At 45.5% G+C, this 21,236-nt stretch overlaps 1 protein-coding gene across 8 annotated transcripts; it reads right to left on the bottom strand.

The window, feature by feature from the left end:
* Positions 1-44: 44 nt before the first annotated feature.
* Positions 45-17,488, bottom strand: IKBKG (inhibitor of nuclear factor kappa B kinase regulatory subunit gamma). Of its 8 annotated transcripts, none has more exons than XM_083719121.1 (15): positions 17,159-17,488; positions 16,464-16,691; positions 13,818-14,026; positions 13,523-13,621; positions 13,154-13,327; positions 8,398-8,459; positions 6,089-6,151; positions 4,705-4,816; positions 4,473-4,591; positions 3,440-3,592; positions 3,252-3,348; positions 1,988-2,137; positions 1,710-1,852; positions 1,223-1,281; positions 45-816 (listed from the first exon to the last, which is right to left on the bottom strand). In XM_083719121.1, exons 2-15 carry the CDS (start codon positions 16,645-16,647, stop codon positions 659-661), a joined length of 1,782 nt encoding a protein of 593 aa, XP_083575247.1. In that variant the 5' UTR covers positions 16,648-16,691; positions 17,159-17,488; the 3' UTR covers positions 45-658. The 8 variants fall into 8 exon arrangements, with proteins under 8 accessions (XP_083575247.1, XP_083575246.1, XP_083575244.1 ...); XM_083719120.1 differs by having other exon boundaries at positions 16,464-16,658; XM_083719118.1 differs by having other exon boundaries at positions 4,473-4,588; positions 16,464-16,658; positions 17,159-17,480.
* Between the last annotated feature and the right edge of the window lie 3,748 nt (positions 17,489-21,236).

Below are 21,236 nucleotides of genomic sequence, written 5' to 3'. Positions count from 1 at the left end.
AACAGAGGAGGGAATATGCCGGGTATAAGTAGAAAAGTCATTGCTGATCTTGAACTTTACTTTAATTGACTTTAGAGAAAGTTGGAGTCGTATGGTGACTCTTCATACTGTAGAAATACTGGTAACTAACCCCAATAAGCAGTTTCAACTGGGCATACCTCTTGGAAAGCAAAAGAAATAAACTATTCTCTTTCTCTATTGCATGGGCTTCCTCATCACAGCTTGGCTAAGGAGATGTGTAAGGCACAGTTAGGGTATGTAGCTTGGAGGATTCTTCCTGTATCTTGGGAGGCACTTAGAGAAAGCAAGAATGAGCAGTCTTCATGGAGGAGCACCCTTAAAAGAGCTACCGAGATATGTATTGTTTGTTATGTTAAAGGGGTGGCTGAATCCTCTTGACATACAGTAGATCAAACACATTATTTCACACAAACCTAAAACAGTGAAAACCCCATGGCTATGGTAGCCAGGCTTTGAAGGAGGACAGCAGCAGGCTTTACCATTTTCATAGAAGGAAAAAAGTTAATGACATACAGGTAGGGAGGAAAAAGTCAATGATCTTTGCTCCAAGGTAAACTCTTAGCTGTACTGCTGGTTTGGCTTAAGGCAACAAAATGATACCACAGAATGGAACACTCATTCCCTTCCTCAATCAGTGTCACTGGATACAGTCCATGACGTGGATTTGTAGAGTGTCCATGTCTGGAGCCCTGTACTGGCACTTGGGACAAGAGAACTCAATCGGTTCTTCAGCAAGGCTTTGTCTTCTCACTGTTAGAAGCTGGGGGTGGAATGGGGCAGGACCCCTCAGGAAACCTGGAAGGACAAGAAAAGTACAGTCAATCTGCATGCACCAGTATATTTACTCCCTCATGCTAGCAATGATGACAACACTTCACATTTGTTCTCATAGCTGTAAGTTCCTTCAAGAAAGCAGAAGAGGGAATCAAGAGGGACAAATCTCTTCAGGATGCTTGGAGTATATTTAAAAACCACAATACTAGATGCTTAGGAGGAATATATGCCACACTTGTGGAAAGATGACAGCAGGTTCAAGATGCCAGAATGGTTAACCAGCAATAAATAAAGGCAGGCAATAAAGTTTTTGGTTTTTTTAAAGGAATTCTTAAAACAAGCCAAATTGATTAGAAATAACATAAGAAGTATGCTTGTGTGTGAACTGATTTTTTTTCTCTTAAGGATAAGTAACACTAAAACACACCTGGCTGAGGTTGTGGCCGCATTTCTGAATGGCGATTCCTCATCTCTTCCATCAGAGAACTGTTTAGGGAGAGATAACCACAATTCAGTTTATTTGTAATACTAACCCTTTCCCAGGAAAAGTGAAAGACGTACAATGGTACCTCGGGTTACAGACGCTTCAGGTTAGACTCCGCTAACCCAGAAATAGTACCTCAGGTTAAGAACTTTGCTTCAGGATGAGAACAGAAATCGTTCTCTGGTGGCACGGCGGCAGGAGGAGGCCCCATTAGCTAAAGTGGTGCTTCAGGTTAAGTACAAACCTCCGGAACGAATTAAGTACTTAACCCAAGGTACCACTGTATAAGGTTTGTTGCCTTTGGCTACAGACCACTTTCATACCTTGCCCAAAATCAAAAGAAGCTTAACACAGATACCAACACCACAGCTGATGTGGACAAACTACTACATTCTAGGTGTGTCAGTGTTTTCATCCATCCCCTACTCACCGTCTGACTCCCTCAGATTCTGCTTGCAGCTTTTCATAATCTCTCTGCAGTTGAGCAACTTGCTCCAGCAGGGCCTCTCGCTGTTCATGTAGTTTTTCCCGAGCATGACGCTCTGCCAAGAAGTCTGTCTTGTAGATATCAGCCTGAATAAAAAGTAGGGTGACAGCTACTTTACCTCTTACTTCACTACTCACGTTCCCCAGGTTGCCATAAACATACACACCAATCCCTTTTCCAGCATGGCTACTTCCTCATGGCAAACTTAATTCCCTACTCACCTGTGCCTTGAGCACTGGCACAGTCTCCATGATAGCCTTGTGCTGCTCAGCCTCCTCCTTCAGCTTGTCAATCAGTTCCTGCTTGGCCACCAGAGCCTCTTCAGCCTGCTGTAATTGCTCAGACAATTCAGCAGCCCGCACATCCAAACCCTGAGGAGGGGACAGAGTTCACTGCAGGCAACTTTCTGCTGGGGACTGCATGCCAACGGTTCTAAATTAATTAAATCAGGCTAAGACTGCCCTGTTTTGATTTTTAACATAACTAAAGTCTATTAAGTTTGTTGGGATTACTCTTAAAAAAGGTATACAAAGGGTATGCATTTATATTTAGTACAACAGACCACTATAGTTACTTTGGAAGTACTGTAAATTTCTTTCTGACTTTAGTGTGACTGATACATAAACACAATATATACACACATACCTTTTTGTTTTTGTACCTGGAGAACCCACTCCGCCACAAGCCATACAACTAGGAAATTATTTTTATTACTATTTTATCAAATAAAATACTGCCCCTTCCAGACCTTTTTAAACTATATAGAACAAGGGTGGCTAAAGTTTTTCAGGCCCAGGGCCACAATGACCAACCCTCTAGGAGCCAAGGCTGAAGTGTAAAGTTGTTGCAAAAGAAGGTAAGCCTTCCAAAAGATCCCTCAATAAATGACACCCATTTTAAACCATTTTTGTCACTCATTATTACTAAATTTAATAAGAGTACGATGATCATTTGACATGGGGCTTGCCACCTGTTTTCTTTTTCAAGTTTAAAAAAGCAATTGGGGCGCTTTTGGCATCAGAACATAGGAATTGTCAGTATTTTTTAAGAATTGAAACCAGCTTTGGGCACAAATTTCTTTATTGCAAATGATAAACAGGAATTATCAGTATAGTGTATTTTTTTTAAGGGACAGATTTGAGGGGCTGGGGGCCCTAAAGCCACTTTTGGCATGGGACACATGGGAACCGTCATTATTATTAAACTTATTTTAAGGGACTAGATATGGTCTGTGGTCATGTATTAGCCACCCCAACACAGGAATGGGGGGCAAATGCTTTACAAATGCCAGGAAAAATGAGAAAACCGGAACTCTGATGGGTTGGAAGAAATGGGGCAGCTCTAAAAAGTATCAGGTGCTGCATGTTGCTAGAGGAAAAATGAAGCATGACATCTCAATCTAACTCCCTGCCCCCACCAAGACAAAGTGGAAAAGGGACCCTTTATAGAATTAAGGTTTTCATTACAAAGCATCATTTCTCCCACCTGGCTCCACTTCTCATTTTCTAGACTGGCTTTGATATGAGAGTCATACTCCTGGAAGAGCTGGTGATAGGCCACCTGCAGCTGAGCTAATTTTCTCCTATAGAGGAGAGAGGGAATAGATCAGTTTATAGGTACTTGCCACAGGGCTAAATCCCCCAGGCTCTTGGCTCTCCCATCCTCTCACTCACTTTTCCTCTGTGGCGCTCTGCCGCTCCACTCGCAAGGCGCTTTCTAGATTTTGCACCTGCAGGCGCAACTGATCGACTTGCACACTGTGCTGTTTGGTGCGGGCTTCAGCCTCCTTTTCAAGATGCTGGAGTCTTTCGCCAGCTGCACGGACCCTGTAGCACAGCAGAAAAGACAAATACAGCTCTTTACCTGCTAGCCAAGATTTCCTGGGTAGACAGAATTACCCTTGCCTTTTCACCCCAGAAAATATGTACCATGACAGCACTAGATCCAGCATTGTTTGATTCAATAGGTTTTCTACGCAACTCCTTGAATCTTCTTCATCGTAACACTCGGTGCTGTCATCCTCTTCTGTGGCTTCACATGGAAAGTGGGCCACTGTTGAGGATGTGCATGTAACTGAGGGTGGGGTTCTCTCTGACCTTTCCATCATAGCTGCTTGCATTCCTGAAGAAGCAACCTGCCGACCTCTTCACCAAGGCAAGTGACAGAGGTGAAAATATCAAAGAAGCGTCCCCAGCTCTTCAACATTTTTTTGTCATTATTTTTGTGATCCCATACACTGTGAGAAAGCACATGGAAGGCCAGCAGCAGTTCCCAACTTGCTTTTTGGTTTGACACCTAACCACTGGAAGAAAAAAAAAAAGGCTTCCACTCTAATGGACTGCCAGTTCTAATGGATCAAAGCTGTCTCCTATATTTTTCTGAGACTGGGTCTTGATTTTGGTATTCAAAACACCTAGTGTTTTTCACAGAGGCATGAGCTAATCAAGCAAATGTGGCTGTTCCAGATTTAGGGCGCCAGGTACAGGACACATCCAGACCCCTGCTGCACAAAGGACATCACATGATCTCTTCCAGTTTGAGGTTAGTATGCTTGGAGGGGAAGGACAGTGGAGCCAATCTCCCTGTCCCACAGAGCAGGCCCAGCTCATTGTTTCATAATGTCTGCATCACTGCAGGCCAAAAGGCCTCCCTCCACCCACTTGCCAACCACACAGCCTGACCACACAAGTCTCCTGCGTGACTCACCTCTCCTCCAGCTCCTTCTTTTCCTGTGTGCAGGTTTCCAGGCGACTTTGGCTCTCCTGCAACTCCCCCAACAAGGAAGTCACCTGAGCCTTTACTGAGGCCTTGTCCTCCCCCGCCTGCTGTAATGAGAGTGGGAGACAGATCACAGGTCAGTCAGTACCTGTGAAGTGGGACAGACAGGAACCTCTGAAGCTTGTGGGAACAAGATTTTCATGCTAGAGTGACAATTCACCTCCAACTGCTTGCTCAGTGTTTGTAGCTGCTGCTGGGTCTCGTGCTCCCATGCTGCCAGACGCACGAGCTCCTCTCTGGCTGATGCCAGCTCTTGACGAAGGGCTGAACTCCTGGGGGTGGGAATGATAAAATGTGCAGCTGTTGAACTTCACAAGATAGCATGTCCTCTACTCTACTTCAGTACTAGCCACTACAGGTTCCATCACTCAGTAGCAAACCCTTTGTGTCCTGTCCAAAATATACTAGTTATGATCTACCAAAGCTACACTGGGGGAGGAGGGGTTGTTTGTGGATAGGACATTCATCCTAGGATATACCCAATAATGCTCAATATTCTGAGGGATAGTAGCATCCCCCTCAACACTCCATACTCCAAAACCTTCCATTGCTTTGGGTGTTGCAAATACTATACATTTGCTACCCTTTCACCTGCCATTCTTCAGCCCCCAAGATTTAAATTGCTATTGTCTTCATGCTTCCACTGACAGTCCTTACACAAGGTTGGGGAGGAGGGGGAAAGTATGATTCTGTCATGACCTGATGATTCTGTTAATGCACACGCACTCTGAAGCACTGATGGGAAACCTTTATCCCTCAAAGTATTGTTTGACTCCCAACAGCTCCAGCCAGCAAAGCCAATGATCAGGGATGATGGGAACTGTAATCCAACAACCCCTGGGAGGCCAGAGATTCCAGCAGCCCTGCTCTAAAATATTTTCCTCACTGAGGTAATAATCCTGGGTCTCGGTTGCACCACCTCACACTATAGGTGGGGACTCAAGAATGCACACTCCTCCATAAATGAACAGCACAGAGAAAATAATGTATCACAAAGAGAAATTCTAGCCAAGTCCTCTTCCTGACGGTAGGTTCATATAATGAGCATTTCATTATATGAAATCCATACATGCAGTGTGAGCTGGTGCAGCTCAAATGCAAGTTTACCACCTCAGTAATTGCTAATAACTTTGCAGTGGCTTCTGGCTCAGAAGTAACCATTTTACCCTCCCATCCTCAATTTCCTGGCCACATGGATTCTGCCCATTCTCCTTAAATGGCAGGGATTAACCAATATTGAGTTACTCCTCCCACCTGCTTCAGGGACCAGGCCACATAAATGGCGGGCACTTGGCCTCATTCAGTGGAAGGAGGCTTCCCTGGATCAAATCCTGCCAAATGACTTTTGCATAGCCCCAGCTGTGACTTCCTCTCATTGTACTAACAGCTGGATTCATGAACATCTCCTTTATGGGCTCTCCCCTCCTCAAAACACACTACCTGCCAACATCATCTGTAAGTTTCACTCCCTAGATGTCTTCCAACATTCTGCCTGCCTGGCTGGACATACCTGAGAAAGTATAAGCATATTATCATGAACTTACTCATCCTCTACCTCCTTCAGCCTCTTGCATAGCTCTTCAGCCTGGTCCTGACCAGAACTATTTCTGTAAAGAAAGAAAGGTAATGCACTGAGAGTTTGCAAAAAAAAAACAACCCACACAACCTAATTTGCAGCATCAACTCTCAGCCAGTTGCAAACACTCTCAAATCTCTAGCCACAGAACACCAGCCCACTATGTCTTGGCTTTGACATTTAGTCATATGCCAAGCTGGGCTTTGGTAACTCCAGAGTTTTGTGCAGAATGAGATTTCTGAGACTAAGGCTGGCAATCACATTCGGCTGTGATCACTGTCGGCTGCAGTGTGTGTCACACGAGCATTCCCCACGCTCCTCCCAGGGCTGGAAAGGGGTTAGTTTAACCTCTGGTTTGCTAGTAAAACTGAATTACTGTGTCACGAAATGATGCATGTCTAAAAAGTGTGTCACCAGCATGAAAAGTCTGGAAAGCTCTGCAATAGGTTATTGGTACAAAAGTACAACTATGCTGGGTTTCAGTCTGAACTGCCTAGGTGACTTAATTCTATAGTGGAACGTCAGTTGCTGAACGCTTCAGAAGCTGAACAATTTGGAACCTGAACACTGACAACCCGGAAGTGAATGCTTTGATTTCAAACACGCCTCGGAAGTTGAATGGCTTCCAAGACGTGTTTCTCCATTTTTTAAAAGGAAATTGCTGACCAGCAATTGTGCCTCAGTTGTTGAACATCTTGTAAGTCGAACGATCCTCCAGGATGGATTACGTTCAACAACTGAGGTTCCACTGTACCTGGTGTACCTTGCTTCTTTCATTTTTTCTTATCTAACAGTCAGTAATGGGTACTGTGTACCACTAGACAAAAGCCTGCAACCTGGAAGCATCCTGAAATGAACTCCAGGCATATAAACAGGAGCATCCCATGAGATCACCAGGTGCCTCTCCAGGTTCCCCCAACCATTCTAAGACATTACAGATGTTTACTGGGGAAAAGACCCTGGGCTGGCAGCCTGCTTTGGAGGCGCTATCCCTAGAAAGGCTTGCCTGGCAGGCATTATCTTGTTGTCTTAGCCTAGTGCCAGAAACACCTTTTTATTTACCCAGACCTTTAAACGTTTGTTGATCTGTTTTATTCGGGTTCATATGGCTATGGCTAGGTCGGGATGGCATGGGGATGAGGGACCAACTCCCTTCTCTTGCGGGGGCCCAATTAGTGCCATTGCCTTCCGTTAAGAGTTTGGGTGTAATCCTTGACGCCTCCCTTTCCATGGAGGCGCAGGTTACAGCAACAGCCAAGGCGACATTTTTCCACCTTCGCCGCATCAAGCAGTTGGTCCCTTACCTTTCCCGCCCCGACCTGGCCACAGTGATCCATGCGACGGTCATCTCCAGGCTTGACTACTGTAATTCGCTCTACGCGGGGCTGCCCTTGAAGCTGTCCCAGAAACTCCAGCGGGTACAGAATGCTGCAGCGAGGCTCCTCACGGGGTCTCTGCCATGGGAGCAAATTCACCCAGTGCTTTTCAAGCTGCACTGGCTCCCGGTGGAGTACAGGGTCAGATTTAAGGTGCTGCTTTTGACCTTTAAAGCCCTTCACGGCCTAGGACCCTCGTACCTCCGGGACCGCCTCTCCTGATATGCCCCACGGAGAGCCTCAAGGTCCATAAATAACAACACCCTAGTGGTCCCGGGCCCTAAGGAAGTTAGATTGGCTTCGACCAGAGCCAGGGCCTTTTCAACTCTGGCTCCGGCCTGGTGGAACGCTCTGCCTCATGAGACCAGGGCCCTGCAGGATCTGATTTCTTTCCGCAGGGCCTGTAAGACAGAGTTGTTCCGCCTGGCCTTTGGCTTGGAGCCAGTTTGATTCCCTCCCCCCCCCTCTCTCTTTTTTCCCCTTCTTTTCCTTCTCCTCCTGGGATGAGGCTACATTTTAATATTTTAATGTTCCATTATTTTAATTGTTGTGTTTTATTTTTGTTTTTAAGTTTGTAATCATTCATCTTGTTTTTATTATTGCTTGTAAGCCGCTCTGAGCCCGGCCTTGGCTGGGGAGGGCGGGGTATAAATAAAAAATAATAATTATTATTATTATATGAGATTATGCTGATTTTTCAAATGTGCTCCTTTGGCTATTTTCGGTATTAGTTATTTTGTAATGTTTTTAATATTTTATTGTAACTACCTGGGCCACTTGACTAAAAGGCAGTGTATAGGTCTGTTATTATAAATTTGATAACATAAAATAAATAGGTGCACATATGGTCTGGCTTCCCAGGGACCATTCTCTTGGTCTCTCCATGCTAGGGGGCTCTTACCTGGCCCCTGAGCCCTGCAAGGATTCCAATTCCACAGGTTGTTCTTCTGCAACTCCATTCTCCTGGAAAGGTAACCAGATAAGTTAATCTTTACCAGATTCAATATGCTATGGAACACCCCAAAATCCAGATTTTGCTTTAAGAATGATAGCCTGTATCTGAGAAGGCTTTTTTTTTGTTTTGGCTGGGAGAGACAAGAACAGAGATTCCTTTATTGTAACTCTCACAAGGCATATATAAGCAAGCTAAGTTGCAATGTGTCCTGCTAACTGCACTGATTGCCATTCCCTTCACTGTAAATCTTTGCCTTCCTCCCTTATCAGTTGTACTTTTCACCAGACTCCTGTTAGTGTTAAGCCAAGAAATGATCACCTAAAATGCCAATTCTTTCTTCTCTCACCCCACAATAGCTAATCAAACTGAAGCTCAATCCAGATCAGACTGTGGCACTGTTAGAGGGCGGTTCCCTAGACCAGATGGCTGGGAGGTGGCCTGCTCTTGATGGGGTCGCACTCCTCAGAAGGAGCAGGGATGCAGCTTGGGGGTACAGCTTCTGGATCCTTTGCTGTCGCCTGGGGCTCAGGTGGACTTGGTGGTGCAGAGGGCTTTCCATCAGCTTCAGCTGGTGGCCCACCTGCATCCCTACCAGGACAGTGCTGGTGGAAGGAGAGGATGTGCCTAACTGACATCTGTTTGATTGCTAAACAAGTGGACAAGTAGCCACAGTTCTTATGCTGTGGGTGGTCCTGGAGCTTCTCTGCTGCTGTATCCATTGTGTCAGGACGTCACGTGGACTTAGAGCATGGATAAGGCCTGGGGGCTGGATCCGGCCCAGTCGCCTTCTAAATCCGTGGACGATCCAGGAATCAGTGTGTTTTTACAGGAGTAGAATGTGTCCTTTTATTTAAAATGCATCTCTGGGTTATTTGTGGGGCCTGCCTGGTGCTTTTACATGAGTAGAATGTGTGCTTTTATTTAAAATGTATCTCGGGGGCATAGGAATTAGTTCATTTCCCCCCCCCCCACATAGTATAGTCCGGCCCCCCACAAGGTCTGAGGGACGGTGGACCGGCCCCCTGCTGAAAAAGTTTGCTGACCGCTGACTTTGAGCTTGGTAATTGTGGATTCCCACTGGGGCAGCAGAAGTTTCTGCCACAACTGGACTTACCGTTAGATCTGCATGCAGATGTCAGTGCAGGGACATGGATGTCTTCCAGTATATTTCCCTGCATCAAATCACTCACTCAGACCCTCATTTGGGCCTGTGTTTCAGGTCACTATCCTAACTTTGGTTGTCTTGCTCTAGTAAACTAGATTATTAGAGTTTATAATAATCTGCAGACAATTTGGAAACTTCAAGTGGTGTAGAATTCAGCACCCAGGTTGCTCGCTGGGGCAAGAAGGTTTAAGTATATACCATATTGGCCCGAATATAAGCCACACTTTTTTTTCAATTTCCAACCATGAAAAGTTAGAGTGCGGTTTAAACTTGCGACCTTATGAAAATTGGCTTTTATGAACGTGTCCAGAGGAGGGCAACCAAAATGGTCAAAGGCCTGGAAACGATGCCTTATGAGGAACGGCTAAGGGAGCTGGGCATGTTTAGCCTGGAGAAGAGGAGGTTAAGGGGTGATATGATAGCCATGTTCAAATATATAAAAGGATGTCACATAGAGGAGGGAGAAAGGTTGTTTTCTGCTGCTCCAGAGAAGCAGACACGGAGCAATGGATCCAAACTACAAGAAAGAAGATTCCACCTAAACATTAGGAAGAACTTCCTGACAGTAAGAGCTGTTCGACAGTGGAATTTGCTGCCAAGGAGTGTGGTGGAGTCTCCTTCTTTGGAGGTCTTTAAGCAGAGGCTTGACAACCATATGTCAGGAGTGCTCTGATGGTGTTTCCTGCTTGGCAGGGGGTTGGACTCGATGGCCCTTGTGGTCTCTTCCAACTCTATGATTCTATGATTCTAGGATGGCTGCTGAAAGAGACATCTGGTAAAACGGAACAGATGTGAGTGCCTACAGAATTTTAAGAGGGCGGCTTATATTTGGGTATTGCCTTTTTTATTTTTTGAATTTTAAAGGTGTGGCTTATGTCAGGGAAGAGTTAGAAGTTTCCAGTTTATCCGAGGGAGAAAGCATTCCCCAAGGGGGGAAGGAGAGCAGTGAAGCTAATAGAAGGGAGCAAGAGGAACAAGAGGGAGGGACCGGCTGTTCCCAGGAAAGGCCAGGGTTCAGGAGGGGAGATACAGGCCAGCTCTAGCCAGGAGGGTAGGAAAAAGGGCGGGAAAGCGAAGGGAAAGGCGCCTTCGCCATTTTGAGAGTGGCTGGTCACGGAGAAGCAGGGCTCAGAAGGGATCTGAAAGAAGTGACTCTGAGGAATAATAGTTAAGAACCGTTTATAAGATTGTTTTGTTAATACGCAATAAAAAGTTATAAAAGAACAAGAAGTGTTTGTGTGGTGATCTGAAGAGGACAACGACCAGGCCTAACAGCTTATTTGCGGGTGCGGCTTATACAGTGGTGCCCCGCAAGACGAACGCCTCGCAAGACGGAAAACCCGCTAGACGAAAGGGTTTTCCGTTTTGGAGGCGCTTCGCAAAACAAATTTCCCTATGGAGTTGCTTCGCAAGACGAAAATGTCTTGCGAGTTCCTGCGGGTTCCCCCCTATTTCTAAGCACCTAAGCCGCTTATCAGCTGATCCGCTAAGCTGATAAGCCGTTAAACTGCTAATAGCGCTAATCCGCTAAGCTGTCAATGGGCTTGCTTCGCAAGATGAAAAAACCGCTAGACGAAGAGCCTCACGGAACGGATTAATTTCGTCTTGCGAGGCACCACTGTATTCAGGCCAATACGGTAACTCCAATCACGCCCCAAGTGCACTGGCTGCCAATTAGTTTCCGGGCCCGATTCCAATTGCTGTTTTTGACCTATAAAGCCTTAAATGGCTTAGGACCGCAATACCTCAAGGACTGACTCTCCCCATATGAACTTCATGTGCCTCCTCCATGAGGGGTCCTGAGAGTAGAAACACAAAAGTGGGCCTTTTCGGTGGTGGCTCCTGCTTGCGGGATGCTCTCCCAGGGAGGCTCACCTGACACTTTTGTTACGTATCTTTTGGCACCAGGCGAAAACATTTGCCTTCTCCTTTTGGAAAATTAAAAATCCAAGGCCTTTTAACCTGGGGGGGGGGGTAGTTTATTTGTTACTATTGAAGGTATTTCTATGTTCTTATATTGTAAACTGTCCAGTGATAGTCAGATGTAGGGTGGTATGGAAAATGAATTAATATTTAAAATCAAGAGGTTTCAATAGCCTGAGGCTTCTGCCAGAAGAGCCCAAGAGCTATGCTACCCATCTCTCCTTCACTTGGCACAGCAGAAGAAGAATGCATTTTTGGAAGCCAATTCTCCAAAGTTTAGGAAGACCACTTCCTGGTTATCACCATTTAAAAAACTTCGTTCCCAATCACTGCCACTCTTCTTCTTCGTTTTTTTAAGGCCAACGAGTTTTAAAAGGAAATGCTTTTCACCTTTGGGATGTCCCTTTGGGATCCAAAAGATTCCTTGTTGCTAAGGAATCTTTTGGATCCCAAAGGGACATCATTTTCCTGTCCAGGAACTCTCCTGTAGACTTTTGTCTGCCCTTCTTCTTCCTCAACTCCAATACATCAATCAGCCACCTCACAGAACTAAGGACAAAGACTGTCCCCCTTCCTCTCAGAAAGCCATCAGCTGGCCAAACCTTTACTCTTTACTCTTCTCCTATTTCCTGCTTTTGAGCCCAATCAGATCCCTGTTTCTTGGAGAGATCTACAGCGGTACCTCGGTTTAAGAACAGTCCAGTTTAAGAACAATTTGGTTTACAAACTCTGCAAAACTGGAAATAAGTGTCTTGGTTTGATAACTTTATCTCGGTCTAAGAACGGAAGCCAAATGGTGGAAGGGCACTGGCAGCAGCAGGTCTCATTAAGGAAAGCGCGCCTCAGTTTAAGAACAGTTTTGGTTTAAGAACGTCCGGAACGGATTAAGTTTGTAAACCCAGGTACCACTGTACTTTCCTTCATCCCCTTGCACTGCTCTTTTCTTCTTGTGTTGCTTTTTCTCCTCAGAATCTCATTCTCCTTCCCATAGCCACCCACTGCAAGAATGGAATCTTTACTCTCAGCCATTGCCCCAAAGTCCCCCATCCACTTTCAATTCATACTTTAAAACCTTCCCCAGAGCTTCACTTAATCACGGTCCAAACTCATTTCCTCCTCTTGACAACGTCCCCTTCCCTTTCTAAAAGCTCTCACGAGTATCCCTTTCCCTGCTCTTACCACCTTCACCCCTTGAGCCAGATCATCCCCTTCCCTTCATTCAGCCAAACATCTTTCTCCCTTCACTATTAGGCTGACCTAATTAGGCACTGCATCCTGGTTTTTCATGTGTTCCGAGGCATGCTTTTTGAAGACAAATAGTTCTTACTATTTGTAGTGGCTTTAAACTTAGCCTACCATCAATATATTGTTTATTGATTCTGTTCAACAACATTAATAAGTATGCTAATTTCCTTTTTATACAATAAAATTTATTTTCAATCTATCTTTGTTAAGCCTCAACTGCCCAATTCTCAATGTTGAAAGACCCTAAGAAGGGGGTGAGAACAGAAGGATTGCAGGCAAACAGTTACACCCCTATTCTAAACTCCATAGGAGCCTTGTCTCCATTGCCTACCCGTGACCCTTTCACATGTTTCCCCCACCAACTCTCACCTTCATCTTTACTGCAGGCTTTTCTGTGGGCGAGGTGCCCTTCACTGCTTGTTGCAGTGCACAGATCTCAGCCTGCAATGCCAGCTTGTCTTTCTGCAAGACCTGGTTGGCCTCCTGGAGCTCCTTCAAATCCTCCTCCAGCCTCTCCTTTTTCTGCTGTGGCATCTCAGGGACCTGGAAAAGGGAGAGGAAAGTGCATAACCACGACTGAAAATTTACAACACATCAACCATTATGATCCAATGTCCAACCCGCCCAGCACAATCTACAAGATAAGTGTGTGTGTGTGTAGCTTTGATAGGTGTATTATTTCTTTGGGACAAGCTCAGACTACACCCACTTACCTAGCTACACAATGCTTCTCCTTACCAGAGCAAGTACAGCTTCTCCTTGAGTAAGGGTTACAGTGTCTGGCTCCTCTTGTGCTCCAGAGGTCTCTTTCTCTTTGGGAAATGGCTGAGATACTGTCTGTGAGCAGGAAAGCAAAAAATCTGATACACATAAAATAACTAAAATTGTTTCACTGCTTTTCCTGGTTCTCCTCTGTCCATGATGTCAACACACACAGCTTCTTTGTCAGAGGAGCTGCCCTTAAACAGAAGCATGGGATAGAGGCATTGAAGGGAGCCCGCCCCCACCTCAACACTTCAGCCCTCCCTCTTACCAGTTGCTCCTTCAGTCGCTCCAGTTCCTGGACAGCCTGCTCCAACTGCTTTTTCAGCCCTGTGCGTTCTAAGTGCAGCTTTTCCACCACAAGTCGGGCTTCCTGGAACTTGAGCATGAGGAACTCCTTCTCCTCCTTGTGGGAAGCCTGGAATTGCAGGAACTCCTTGTAGCGCTCCCGCAGCATGTGGTTACTTTGTCGGATAGCTTCTACCAGCAGAACAGAGACAAGAGATGTTTGTGGGATCAATGTGCCTGCTTCTCCACGAGGAAAGGAATCATTCCATTCCGTCTGCTTATGGGACTGAATGAAGATGCATAAGGAAGGGTGTGCCTTCTGTCAAAGCCCTTGTTCACATGCAATGCTGAGCCACACCATGGCTTTGTGCAAGCAAGCCAAGGGCCTGCAGACTATGACTGCTTTGCTCCTCTCCAGTCATTTTGCTGCTGAGGTGAGCCGAGCTAAGGTTTCTCCTACGGTTAGAAACACAGAATCATAGAATTGCATATTTGGCTGACAGCTTGTGGTTTGCTTGGGAAAGCTAAACCAAGAGCCCAAGTTTGGAAAACATAGTAAGCCAAACAATGGCTTTGGTGCAATGCATCAACAAAATAACGGAGGAGCAAAGCAGTGGAAGAGTTTGCTCACCTGTGTTAAACTGTGATTTGGCTTACATAGCATTACATGTAAACCAAGCCATTGCTTACTTCCGTTCTGCAAAAAGAGTCTACACTCCTAGAATTCTCTGTTCTCTGTTTTAGTGGTATATAATAACCTATTCTGTCATTCTAAGAACTAAGAAGTCAATCTGAAGTAAATTTGCTCAGGATATTTTTGAACTGAAGGGTTAGAATTTATTGAATACATAAATTGTTCAGACTGTGGCAGGAATCCACCCAGCACTTATGTGAAAATGTGATGTGATCTCTTAGAGTAATCAAATGAAACTTCAGCACATGGCATGATTAAAGTCTGTAATTTTGTCAGGACAAGTTATTTGTTGTTTACTGTTGTAACAATTGTTTTCTCAAAATTTATCTTCTGTACCATGAAAATAAATAAAAACATTATTAAAAAAGAACAGACAGCCGTAATTTAGGTATGCAAGATTTCAATTACTTTAGATTCAAAAGCCACTGCTTTTAGCTTGCTTTTTATTTTCTGTTTTTATAAACAGTATTTCATAGGCCAGTTCCACAGCAAAATCAGCGTTAATATACTTCTACTGCCAGCTGCAAATCAGTTGTGATTTAACACCCACCCACTTTACTCGTTTGTCCCTGCGCTATAGACACTGATTCTACCAAAGGTGGCTGAAACCCCTCTTCTCTTCCACATTTTACCACCAATGCTAGGAAAGTAAGAGCTACAAAGATATTCCTGCATATCCCAAAATGGTTTTAGGGATGGAGGACCTTTTGGAATCTCTAATGAAATTAAACCTGGACCTTAAAACAAAATGCATGAATAAGTCCTTTTCTGGCATGGAAAAACAGCAACTACTCAGAGAAGGGATGGGGAATATGTACCCTCTCTGAGTGTTGTTGGACTCTTAACTCCCATCAGGCCCAGCTCAGCGCGCCCAGCCTTCGGCATGCAGGCAACTCTCCGCAAGCCGCGGGCTCCTACGGCTTGCGGAGATCTGCGCGAAGCCTGGAGAGTGAGAGGGGTCGGTGCGCACCGACCCCTCTCGCTCTCCAGGCTTCAGCGAAAGCCTGCATTCGCCCCATAGGACGCACACACACTTCCCCTTCATTTTTGGAGGGGAAAAAGTGTGTCCTATGGGGCGAAAAATACGATATATATCTTATTGTAAACAGCCCAGAGAATTTTGGTTACTGGCCAGTATTGAAATGAAATAAAGAAGCTGAACAAACTTTAGCTATATCAGTTTGAACCTATCACATCACTCCCAGGAGTCAAATTCCATTTTACTTCACAAATTTACATGTCACAACTCCAGCCCCCTTGGGCTGTACTCATTCAGATAGGTTTTTGAGAGTTTTACTTCACAAATGTATCTGGCGCTACTGAAGTTAACAAAAGTGAGAATATAGAATCTGATCAATCTAAACTAGTGTTTTCAAACATGGTACCCTTGAGAAGGTGGATTACAACTCCCATTAGCCCTTGCCAGCATAGCCAATAGTTAAGAATGATGGGCGTTCAGGTCCAAAGTATCAGGAGGACACTAAGTTGCAGAACTCTGATTTACACAGTTCTAGTGAGCCACCTCACTAGAATTACTTTGGCCACCTCATGAGAAGAGAAGACTCCCTGGAAAAGACCCTGATGTTGGGAAAGATTGAGGGCACAAGGAGAAGGGGACAACAGAGGACAAGATGGTTGGACAGTGTTCTCGAAGCTACAAACATGAATCTGACCAAACTGTGGGAGGCAGTAGAAGACAGGAGGGCCTGGCCTGCTCTGGTCCAGGGGGTCACGAAGAGTTGGACACGACTAAACGGCTAAACAACAACAAGTGAGCCACCTACTCTGACAGCACCCAGTCACAGAAACACTCATGGTGGAAATCATGCAGAGTTCAAACTGAGTGCTGGAATTAAAAAGGTGAACATTTCAACAATCCAACTGATTATTTTCTACCCAGAGCTGCATGCCCAACTCAGCTCACCAGGTCCTCACCTTTGAGATCTCTGTTCTCAGCCAGAAAGTGCTGCACAACCTCATGACCTGCCAGCTCAGCTGGAAGGTGAATGGCGGCGGCTTTGCCCAGAGAGGAATCATCGCCCATCATGCCGCAGTCATTACCCGGGCATCCGCCTGGTTGTACCATGTCACAACTCCAGCCCCCTTGGGCTGTACTCATTCAGATAGGTTCTGGGGAGTGGAAAGAATGGTCAAGACGGAAACCTTTAAAAAGCAAATACAGAAATCTATTGAGCTACAGGTCATCAGCTGGAGATAAAAGAAGTGTTGGGATAAGCTGCCTATAGCTGGGCTGTACCACTTTACATTGTAGGTGGAGGCACATACAACTGAATGCTTCTCCATATATACAAACAAACAAACAAAAGCATTCCCTGCACGCAGAAAATCAGTATGTCAGGGAAAAGGCTACGCTAGAACACTTCTTTCTTGACATTATGGCATTCTATATGGAAAGATTTGTTTTATTTTCATTTTACAATAGAGCAGCATTTAATCAAACCAACCCGCAAAATGTTGCTGCCCAGGCCTGGGCTTATCATAGTTAGAAATAGGGCAAAATCTCCTGCCATAGAGAGAAGCAGCCTTTCAGGTGGGGGAGAGAAAATCGGATTCCTGAGTTTCAAAGAGTGAGCGCGAATGGGGGCGGGGGGGGGCGGGACGCAGCAGACCTGGCTTCAAGTCTCCGCCTCGCCCCCCAGCTTGCTGGATGACCTGAAGTCCTCCCCGGGAGAGCAGCCTGGGCGACGGGGAGGGGCGGGCGGGAGAGACCGGCGCCGCCAGGGGCTCCGCAGGCCGGCCGCCCGCTCCGGGGCCACCGGAGGCCTCGGGCCTCTTTCGGGGGCCGGGTTCACCCTCCGGGGCTTGAGCAGCGGCGCGAGCCCGGGGCGGCGGCGGAGGGGGGCCGCGCCTCAGCTTCGGAGCCCGCTTCGTCCGCCCGGCGCCGCTTCCTCCTTCCGGGTTCGCCGTTTGCTTTGCCTCTTCGAAAGGGATGCCGGGAGGAGAGGGGCAGGGCGGAAGTGACGTGGGCTGCCCTGCCGGGACTTCCGGCGCGCTTAGCCTGCATAATAAGCCCCATTGAACTCGGATGTCTTTCTGAGCAAACATGGGAAACCTCTGGGCTGTTACAGTGCAGCCCTAAGCATGTTTTATTCAGATGTGTCACTGCGCAATTGCTTCCTAGTGAGCATGTTAGGAGCATCAGAAGTTGCCATATGCCAGTCTGACCATTGGGCCATCACTACAGTCTACAGCTCTCCAGATTTTCAAATGGGGAACAATCCCAGACCTACCTGAAGATGCGGGAAATTGAACCAGGGTTTTTTTGTGTGCAAAAAGGTGCTCTGCCACTGAAGTGCTCAACAGTCCTTTCCCCAAGTTTAGGATTCCAGCTTTATAGTCCAATCCTAACTATGTTTTCTCAAAGGAAAATCCTGTTGATTTCATAGAATCAGAACTGTAGAGTTGGAAGGGACCCCCGGGGTCATCTAGTCCTACCCCCTGCAATGCAGGAATCTCAACTAAAGCATCCATGACAGGTGGCCACCCAACCTCTGCTTTAAAAATGCCAAGGAAGCAAAATCCATCAGCTCTTGTGGGAGTCTCGTTCAATGTCAAACAGCTCTTACTGTCTGAAAGCTCTTCCTGATGTTTAGTCAGAATCTCCTTTCTTGTAACTTGAAGCCATTGGTTCGAGTCCTACCCTCTGGAGCAGGAGAAAACAAGTTTGTTCCATCTTTGGAAGATAACTATCATATCTCATCTCAGTCTCCTCTTGTCCAGGCTAAATATCTCCAACCCCCTCAACCATTCCTCATAAGGCTTGGTTTCCAGACCCTTGATCATCCTCGTTGCCCTCCTCTACATATGTTCCAGCTTGACAATATCATTCTTAAATTGTGGTGCCCAGAACTGGACACAGTATTCCACATGTGGTCTGACCATGGCAGAATAGAGTGGTACTATTATTTCCCTTGATCTGAACACTATACTTTGGTTGATGCAGCCTAGAATAGCATTCACTTTTCCTGTTGCTGCACCACACTGTTGACTCATGTTAAGCTTGTGGTCTACTAAGACCCCTAGATCACATGTACTACTGGCAAGCCAACTGTGCCCCATCTTATATTTGTGCAGCTGATTCTTCCTACCTAATTGCAGAACCTTACATTGAAATTCCTTGTGTTAGTTTGGGTCTAGTTCTCCAATCTGTTAAGGTCATATTGAATCCCAATTGTGTGTTCTTACTTTCCAATAGGTTTTAATGCTCTACCACTGAACTACTGTACAGTCCTTTCCCCAGGTTTAGGATAAAGTAAATAGAACAGAGCTTTCCAAACTGTGTTGTGACACGTTAGTGTGTCAGCTGCAGTGTGTAGGTGTGTCACACGAATGCTCCCTGTGCTCCTCCTGGGGCTGGAAATGGGTTAGTTTAACCTCCAGTTTGCTAGTAAAACTGAATCACTGTGCCACAAAATGATGCATGTCTAAAAAGTGTGTCACCAACATTAAAAGTTTGGAAAGCTCTGTACAGTATTAGGTGATTAACAAAGCAGTTACTCTGAGCTTGACAGCAGGGGATTGGGAGCCCCTCCTCCCATGAGGGGATAGTGATAGAACAGAGGCAAAGGGTAGCTTGGAGGAAATGGTTTTCACTGGAGAGAAAAGAAACTGAAAGTGTTTATGTCTATCTCCATTTTTCTTGTTACACAACCTTTTTTATGCAAACTTTTCTACACTAACTTTTTTACACAACCTTTTTCATGCATGTGCAATGGGAGCAGACCAGAGTAAATTGTAATATGTTCACAGCCTCTGCACCACCTGAGGAAATCTGGCTTCAACACCACACATGGCAAACAATAACATCATGATGAAAGTGAAATAATTTATTAGGTCTAAAAAGACTCAGCTAGCTCACTATTTTATGACATTCCTGTTGGCCTAATAAACATAATTGCTCTGCTCTGGATTTTGGAATTTATCCAAAACTGTTGTTTCACTCCACTATGAATTACCCTCCTAGAGAACCACCCACAGGCACTCCAACAAATGTCAGCATTCTTGAGTCCAGGGATGATGAACTAGAACTTTCATCAGCCCCAGCCAGCAGAGGTGTGCTGGCTTGGCTCTGCAACCGTGCATGCTGGGGTTGTGTACGCCGCAGGGGTGCGTGCACATGACGCCACCATGTTGTGGGGCGTGTGCGTGCAACGTCAGCACATCCCGCAGCATGTGATGTCACATGCACACACCATACAGCATGGTGACATCGTGTGCCCACCGCTGGAGAACCAGCACCTGTGGTAAGGGATTATGGGAGTCTAACAGCAGTTGGAGAGCCAAAAGCACAGATTTTTCATTCACAGTGATCAAGCTGGTCAAACTCACAACTAAGATATATACAGCCATGTCTGGTGTACATGTAATGCTGGGTAGGTAAGCCAACTGCATATATTATCATGCCAAGTAAAAAGGCCTATCCCATGCATACCTCACACATTTGGGATGCCTCCAGGCCGGCAACATATTTAAATCCTACCCCAATTACGTCTCTGTTACCTTTACTTCTTCCCATATTAATTACTTCTTCCCATATTCATTCCTCTGGGGGTTAAAAAATGCTACATACTGTATTGCAGTAAATACAAAATTCACCCACCACTCCTTATAGAGCGCCAAGAAACATTACATCCGGTGATCTCAAAAGGGTATTATTATGAGGTTAAATAAAATAGTTTGCACATTAAGGCTTCAATCCTTATCAAACATAGTTGGATTCCTGGCTAGGAAACTGAATCAGCTTTCATCTTAACACGGCTAAATTTCGTCTGGCACCCAGCAGAAGTCTTCAATCATTTATTAATTTCTAGCATTTACTCACTCTAAAAATTACGGGTGCCTTGCACCCACAAACCCTAACACCCAAAGCTTGTAACAGCAGGTTAAGGAGAGATGCGGTAGCTATCTTCAAAGATCTGAATAGCTTTTATGTAGAAAACGGAGTTGAATTGTTCTCTGTTGCTCCAGAGAGCCAGATTAGAGCAAATGGAAGAAAATTGTAAGGAAGCAGATTTAGGCTATTAAGAGAAATTGCCTAATGGTCAAAGTTGTTTATCCATGGAGCAGACTGCCTGAAGAGGTTGTGGGCTCTCCTTTCCTGGAGCTATTTCAGCAAAGATGGGATGGCCATCTGCCAGGGATACTGGGGTTACAAGATTCTTATAGAGTTGTACCCTGAAATTAAAAAATAAAAAATAAAAATTGTCCAGTAGCACCTTAGAGACCAACTAAGTTTGCTCTGTCTGGGTATAAGCTTCAGATACCTGAAGAAGTGTGCATGCCCACGAAAGCTTATACAGTAGTACCTCGGATTAAGAACTTAATTCGTTCCGGAGGTCTGTTCTTAATCTGAAACTGTTCTTAACCTGAAGCACCACTTTAGCTAATGGGGCCTCCTGCTGCCGCTGCACCACTGCTGCACGATTTCTGTTCTCATCCTGAAGCAAAGTTCTTAACCCAAGGTACTATTTCTGGGTTAGCTGAGACTGTAACCTGAAGCGTCTGTAACCCAAGGTACTACTGTACCCAGAACAAACTTAGTTGGTCTCTAAGGTGCTACTAGATAATTTTTTTAAAAAATTATTTATTTCAACTGCGTCAGACCAACACGGCTACCTACCTGAATCTAGAGTTGTACCTTGGATCTCAAACGCCTTGGCTCCCGAACGATCAAAACCCAGAAGTGAG

The sequence above is a fragment of the Podarcis gaigeae genome (genome assembly GCF_964106915.1).
Source record: "Podarcis gaigeae genome assembly, chromosome: 17".
NCBI lineage: Eukaryota > Metazoa > Chordata > Lepidosauria > Squamata > Lacertidae > Podarcis > Podarcis gaigeae.
Note: the sequence above shows the minus strand (reverse complement) of the source record. Positions and strands in the feature narration are given on the sequence as shown.

Bases quoted from the DNA above. Each gene is read 5' to 3' on its own strand.
- IKBKG (XM_083719121.1), bottom strand. From the start codon at position 16,647: ATGAGTACAGCCCAAGGGGGCTGGAGTTGTGACATGGTACAACCAGGC. The intron at 13,622-13,817 runs GTAAGAGGGAGG...TCCTGCTCACAG, and splicing joins AGCGACTGAAGGAGCAACTG to ACAGTATCTCAGCCATTTCC. The intron at 3,349-3,439 runs GTGAGTGAGAGG...TCTCCTCTATAG, and splicing joins CAGAGCGCCACAGAGGAAAA to GAGAAAATTAGCTCAGCTGC.